The sequence below is a fragment of the Engraulis encrasicolus genome, chromosome 5, assembly GCF_034702125.1.
Source record: "Engraulis encrasicolus isolate BLACKSEA-1 chromosome 5, IST_EnEncr_1.0, whole genome shotgun sequence".
NCBI lineage: Eukaryota > Metazoa > Chordata > Actinopteri > Clupeiformes > Engraulidae > Engraulis > Engraulis encrasicolus.
This window is the reverse complement of record NC_085861.1, coordinates 45,803,722-45,811,221: the sequence shown is the minus strand read 5'-3', so window position 1 is coordinate 45,811,221 and position 7,500 is coordinate 45,803,722. Positions and strand designations below refer to the sequence as shown.

At 48.6% G+C, this 7,500-nt stretch overlaps 1 protein-coding gene across 1 annotated transcript in view; it reads left to right on the top strand.

Annotated features, from left to right (window-relative positions):
- LOC134449561 (intermembrane lipid transfer protein VPS13B-like) overlaps positions 1 to 7,500 on the top strand; it is a 646,790-nt gene that overhangs the window by 532,469 nt on the left and 106,821 nt on the right. The window contains exons 42-43 of the mRNA XM_063199569.1: positions 3,958 to 4,178; positions 7,326 to 7,500. The exon at positions 7,326 to 7,500 is cut by the window's right edge and continues 7 nt beyond it. Coding sequence (XP_063055639.1) covers positions 3,958 to 4,178; positions 7,326 to 7,500 — 396 coding nt within the window. The remainder of the gene's footprint in view (positions 1 to 3,957; positions 4,179 to 7,325) is intronic.

The window sequence follows — 7,500 nt, the reverse complement described above, 5'->3', positions numbered from 1 at the left end:
GAGAGAGAGAGAGAGAGAGAGAGAGAGAGAGAGAGTGAGAGAGAGAGAGAGAGATTGAAGTCCTGCGTTAGTGTGCCTCAAGTAAACACCCAAAGACTTTACACTGAGCTCCCATACTCACGTCAGTGAAATTACCCCGGCCGGTGATAAGACGTAGCAGTGCAAACCACAGCCATTACTGCCCTCCCAGAGAAACTAAGTATGTGTCAAAAGACGGGCTTGAAATGTTCGGCCTGCATCACACATGTGAAACTTGCATATGTCTTGTTTCTTGTTCTTAGTGTGTGTGTGTGTACGTGTGTGTACGTGTGTGTGTACGTGTGTGTGTACATGTACAAAGCTGCAGTCTAGTATTACAAGGCTATGTATACGCAGTGATTGAGAGAGTGATGGTAGGGAAAGATATTCATAAATAAACTCCAGCACTGGTACCTTTTCCGTAAACACACTACTCCAACCCCCACCCACCCCCGACACACACCACACACACACACAGACACACACAGACACACACAGGCACACACAGATACACACAGGCACACACAGAGACACACACACACACACACAAAAACACACACACACACACACACACACACACACACACACACACACACACACACACACACACACACACACACACACAGTGAATATGCCTAAGTATGCCTAACATTCACCATCCACAATGTGTCAGACATCCCCAGTCTTTCCGTGTTTACTCCGGGCCGTACACACACCAATCAGGCCGCTGTGGAGACACAGTCCAGATGGCCGTGGCGGAGCGCGAAGGGTTAAATGCAGACAGGTGGTCAAACACACAGAATTGTGCCTGGCGCGGCCCCTGTTGCAGGCTCCTGGCCCCAAGATGGCCGTCCAGGAATGGTTTCACTTGCAAGGGCGAACATGCGTTTACACATGTGAGCACACACACACACACACACACATACACTCGTCTAACTATGCTCCACGTCCCCACACACACACACACACACACACACACACACACGCATCTTGCCACCAGGCAAGGCAGGCAGCCGCTTGGGGGCCCCAAGCCTGGATGGTGAATAATAGTTAGGATTTTAAACTACAGTTGTGGTGTTTTTTTGCGAATGTTCATTCTTTTGCATTTTCGCTTGGGGCCCCAACTTACCCTAGAATCGCCTCTGCACACACACACACACACACACACACACACACACACACACACACACACACACACACACACACACACACACACACACACACACACACACACACACACACACACACACACACGCACACACATGCACACACACGCACATGCTCACAGACTTCTGAAGGGGCCCCACTAGAGAAGCCCAACATGGATGAGGTCAGCGGTACATGAAGGATATAAGTGTGTGGCGTATGTGTATGTGGAGACACACACACACGCACACAGGAGAGGAAGAGGCCTCCTTCGCCGCCTCCGTGCCATGTGTGCACTACCGGCCTTCTCTCAGGTGGGCTGCCTGCCGGTGGAAACTCGGGCCCCTCTCCTGGGTCAGGTGCAAGTGTGTGTGTGTGTGTGTGTGTGTGTGTGTGTGTGTGTGTGTGTGTGTGTGTGTCCACCCGCCCGCTTGTGTGCGTGTGTGTGTGTGGTAGGGCCTTGTCAGGTATAATTAGGCGGGCGGTGGTGGAAAAGACGTGTGCCACACAGGACGTTGCATAACCTGCATTACCTCACCACCACCAAGGTAGCGTGTGGAAGCATGCATACACACACACACACACACACACACACACACACACACACACACACACACACACACACACAGGCACAGGCACAGGCACAGGCACAGGCACAGGCACAGGCACACACGCACACACAGGGGGTGGTACTGGTACTGTGTGAGGTGTTCCAGCTCTGGACCTCAGGTGTGCTCAGACACTATATTATCTATTTTAACCAGCCTGATAGCAAATGAAATGAAATTGGTCACTTTCTATTTTCTCTTGGTGTATCGTCATTGAGACCGTAACGTGTTGCATAGCTACTTTTCAGCGGTCTACTCCTCCTGTGTGAGTGTCAGCGACCTACTCTTGTTTTAAGCAGCTCTTCCTAACTGAAGTGCATGTAGCATCAGGCTCGTCTGTCACTGAGACGTGACCGTTTGGCCTCCTCAGACAACACGGAGGTCTGGGAATGATCAGCGTCGATCGCACACGGATGGGGTGTCATCATCACACACCTCCCTCTCCCTCCCTTCCTCTCTCCCTCCCTCCCTCACACCTGCGGCTCCTGTCCAGTCTGATGATAAACATGGTGGAAGTGCGCTTGTGTTGAACATGGTCGGTTGCATGTCACTGCATTACAATATGCTGGGGATAAACAATGATGGAAGTGGACAGTTGGATGAGCAGTATGGCAGTGCTTCAGGTCCATGCAGAGGATAACTCAGACACCTGTTGTCAGTGAGTTACTGTCAGTGAGTTCCACTTCGACAAATCAAGGTCAAGCTCTGTAATAGATGCATAATTGGTTGGATTGGATGCTAATTTGGGGGTGGGTTTTAGTCCAGATAGTTTCTTCAGGGTCAGGCTAGATTTCATGCCTTGGCAAGTGGTGACTATCGGACAGAGTGAGTAAAGCTGCTGGATACATGTTTTGGCCAGCCGATTGGTTGATGCAGGCCAACCGCAATGGGCCAGATGATAGAATGGAAGGCTTTGGGGGGTGAGGGAGCTTCTGGTCAGATGGGCCAAGGTTGACCTGTTTGGGCCTGTCAATGGGTGAGCATCAGACCGAGGTTTGGTGTGGTCCCACATGCACACACACGATACACACAGACACACGACACACACATAGACATGCACACACACACACACACACACACACTGTGGTCACTAGAAGCTCTGAAGAGCAGAGCTCTTGCACTAATAAGGCCTGTCAACGCCACTGCCCCAGCCCAGCAGCCCAGCAGGCCAAGGCCTAGCACACACAGGGGTTGGAAACCCAGCACACCCTCACTGCTCTCTCTCTCTCTCTCTCTCTCTCTCTCTCTCTCTCTCTCTCTCTCTCTCTCCCTGACCTCTCTCTCCCTGACCTCTCTCTCTCTCTCTCTCTCTCGCTCTCTCTCTCGCTCTCTCTCTCTCTCTCTCTCTCGCTCGCTCTCTCTCTCTTTCTCGCTCGCTGAGTCTCTCTCTGTCTCTCTGTCTCTCTCTCTCTATCTCTGTCTCTCTCTTTCTCTCTCTCTCTCTCTCTCTCTCTCTCTCTCTCTCTCTCTCTCTCTCTCTCTCTCTCTGCCTGTTGTTTCTTTTGTTTTCCATTCCGTCACATCCTCCTGTCCTCTCCTCCCTTTCTCTTTTTCTCTCTCTCTCCCTCCTTCTGTGATCTCTCTGTGACTCATTCCCATCCCTCTTTCTCGCACTCCTCATCCAGCCAGCGGCAATTACCCCTGATTATTTTGCTCCCTCTAATGGATGTCATGAAATATTAGCCGGCTGATGGCTAATGGAGCTGCTCTGCGTGTGTGTACAGTGTGTGTACAGTGTGTGTGTGTGTGTGTGTGTGTGTGTGTGTGTGTGTGTGTAGTGTGTGTGTGTGTGTGTGTGTGTGTGTGTGTGTGTGTGTGTGTGTGTGTGTGTGTGTGTGTGTGTGTGTGTGTGTGTGTCTTTCTCTGCATTTGCTAATGTTTGTGACTGTGTGTGTGTTGTGTGTGCTGTTTGCTCTTCGTGGGACAGAGTGTGTGGTTGTATGCGTCTGTGTGCGTGTGTAGGCCTATGCATATCTCTGACACTATGGAATACAATTAAACAAATGTCTGTCTCCCTGTCTGTCTGTTTGTCTGTCTGTTTGTCTGTCTGTTTGTCTGTCTGTATCTCTGTCCGTCTTTCTGTCTCTCTGTCTCTCTGTCCGTCTCTCTGTCTGTCTCTCTGTCTGACTCTCTGTCTATCTCCCTGTCTGTCTGTGTGCCTGTGTCTGTCCCCTTCTCTCTGCAGGTTCCCTGTAGCCTGGAGTACTGGGATGAGATCCAGCGTGCCTTCGTGCCCTACCGGGACTTCAGCCTGTCGGAGAGCCAGGCGTGTGAGCTGCAGCTGCCCAGCGTGGGCAGCCTGGCACTGGGCCTGGGGGGGCTGGACCGGCAGCAGAGGGAGCTGGTGGCCTCCGACCTCTGGAGGGTGGTTGTCAACAGCACAGCCGACACCGGCGACGAACAGAGGTGACCAACATTACATTACTAATTTAGTATTACCTGTTCTCTTTTTGTTTTCGTTTTTTGTTTTGTTTTCATGTCTTTATTTGAGACAGTGGACTGAATATGGTGACATGACTGTCGTGGGAGAGAAAGACGTGGTAGGATCGGGAAAGGACCTTGCGCCGTAATCGAACCCTGGTCTCCGGTGTAACAGTCAGTGCCCTAGCCATCTGAGCCACAGGACAAGGCCTACATTATATTTTTACATTACATTACATTTAGCAGAATTTTTTTTCTGAGGCGACTCCTTTTCTACTTTCCTCTACTCCTCTTCTCTTCTCATCCTCTCCTCACCTCTCCTCTCCTGCCCTCATCCTCTCCTCTCCTGTCGTCTCCTCCTCCTCTTCCCTCCACTCTCCTCTGCTCCCCTGCATTCTCACATCTGGCCAACAGCAGCCCAAAAAGTAGGCTTTTCTGTATGTGTGCTTGCGTGCGCGTGCGCGAGAGAGAGAGAGAGCGAGAGAGAGAGAGAGAGAGAGAGAGAGAGAGAGAGAGAGTTTTGGACAGGGTTCAGATGAACCTAATGAGATTTCGCAGCCAACCGTGAGGCTGTCAGGGCCAATCCGGATTCCTTCCTGCTTACCTTGAGTGGGGCTAATTGAGGCGAGGCTGGAGGGGGTGTGTGTGTGTGCGTGCGTGTGTGTGGGAATGAGGTGTCATGAAGTCATAAAGCCTGCATCTATCTATCTATCTATCTATCTATCTATCTATCTATCTATCTATCTATCTATCTATCTATCTATCTATCTTTCTATCTATCTATTTATCTATCTATTTATCGATTTATCACTGATTTTACCTACTGTTTTGTTCCATTTACCCTTTTTCTTGGTTTCCTTTTTTCACTTTTTTCTCTCTGCATTGTTCTCTCCGTCTCTCTCTGACAAACATTTCTTTATATCGTTCTTTTCCCCTCTCTCTCTCTCCTCACACACACACACACACACACACACACACACACACACACACACACACACACACACACACACACACACACACACACACACCCCACTCTTCCTTGATTCTTTGATATTTTTTCCTCAGTAACTGAGCTGCCCACATTCGGTGCGTTCTTGTGTGCGTGTGTGTGTGTGTCTAAAACTCATTCTATGTGGGTTTAGGCGCTCCAGAGGACCAGAATGGGAGGAATAAGAAAACATGTAAGTGAAGAACAGAACCACGAAAGAGGAAGAGGGGGAGGAAAAAATCTGAGGGAGGGGAGAAGGGGTTGAAAAAATCCCCATCCAGCGCAAAACAAAATATACATCTGCATTTCATTATAATCATACAGCAAACAGTACATTTCCTTTATGTTTAAATTATTTGTCCTTTTTGATCAAAACTGATTCCCGATCCCTTAACTCTTTGTTTCAACTGCCCCCGCTCTCTGTTTCACAAAAAAGAAAGCAAGAGAGAGAGAGAGAGAGAGAGAGAGAGAGAGAGAGAGAGAGAGAGAGAGAGAGAGAGAGAGAGAGACGGCAAAAGAGAGAAGCATGGGCTGCCAACTGGAAGTCAGGCAGACTTCAACATGTGATTCTTATCATTTAAGAGCAATGCCCCGACTCTCCCTTCTCGAAGGTTCCTTGCAAGGGTTTTTTTTTTTTAGATGGTGAAGTCATAGTAGCTACAAATTACTGAACAAATGGTCATTTAGTTCAATTACAAAGACAGCCCTGTTTATGTGCCGTGACATGCAAATAATGTCTTCAGGCAAACTTTTTGGGGGATTTTTTTTTTTTTAAATTTCTGTCGGTAGGAGTCTACCTGCTTCCAGTGGAGGGAAGGAGTCACTCTGCACTGTACGCCTTCCAGATGTTTTCTCCAGTTGCCCGCTAGCAATGCAGCTACCAAGCTAATCATCTGTTTGGATTCAGGTCACGCGCGCTTAAGCAAAACAACGGAGTGTCACCGGGAACAAACAGGCACTTCATTCTGGCTACGGTGATTCACTTCTGTGTGGAACATGAGCAACAGCATCTCCATACGGGCAGAATAAAGCAGCACTCTACTATGTTATCCCTAGAGTGTTACTTTTTTATTTTAGGACCCCCCCCCTATTTGCTTTGAACCAAATACCCACCCACTAAATACTTCCTGAATACACTCATCTCCCCTCTTATTTATAAACTATGCGAGAGTATAAAATATGGACGGATGTTTTGGTGGTACAGCAGTGAGTAATACAGAGATGTCATTTTTGTTTTCCCATCACATTTGATTCAGTTAGCTTGTTGGCGCAACTCAACACCTTCTGCTTCATTGATCTCATTGTCCTGTTCCCGTCACAGCTCCGTGATGTCATAACCACATTCTGAGGAAATATTCAATTTCATGTACCAGTAAGGCAGTGATGCAATGGTGTGCCTTTCAGACCGATTTCAGTGATGCAATATCCCTCTTTACAGTCCACCACTGACGCAATGTCTCCAGAACATTGTTCTAACCCAGGGGTGTCCAACTCAAATTCAAAGTGGGAGAAAATCAAAATCTGGGCCACATTCGAATATTTAAAATACACTGAAATTGTGCATACCCTAGGTAGGAAATGTTCTCATCATATATACTCATGCTGTACTTCTTTGTGCTAGTATGTGCCTACACTAGTCTGGACCCACTCATAATTCCTATGATGCACAACATTTTGCCTTCAAGTCATATTTTCTATGTATTAATGGTGTATGTGGGCCATCTGTAATACCTAATAGACATTTGAAATGATCTTGCAGGCCAAATGAAATGGCCTCCCCCCCCGGACCTGAGGTCCACATCCATGTTCTAACCACTTGTTTTGTCCCTCATCTTCTATACACCTGTTACTTCCTCTTCTATCTCTCAGGCAGTGAGTGGGGCAGACACATATTTGCTCTCTGCTCTCCCCTAGTGTAGTACAGCACAATAATACTATTGTAATTCCTGTCTGTCTCTGACCTGATGTCTCTGCTACGTTCCTCTCTCCTCTGCAGCTCGGACAGTGAGTCTGGTTCTCAGCTGCAGTGTAGTACAGTATAGCCAGAGACGATTTAAATGCAATAGAATAGAGAATCTTTGGTATAGCATATTAGTGTCTATCTCTGACCTGATGTCTCTGTTACGCTCTTCTCTACTCTGCAGTTCGGACAGTGAGTCTGGTTCTCAGCTGCAGTGTGAGCAGCTGGTGTCCCCCACGGCGCTGGCCGCCTGTACCCGCGTGGACTCCTGCTTCGCCCCCTGGTTCGTGCCCTCCGTGGGCATCGCCCTGCAGCTCGCCCAGATACAGCTACGCTTCTGCCACCACCTGGAGCAGCTG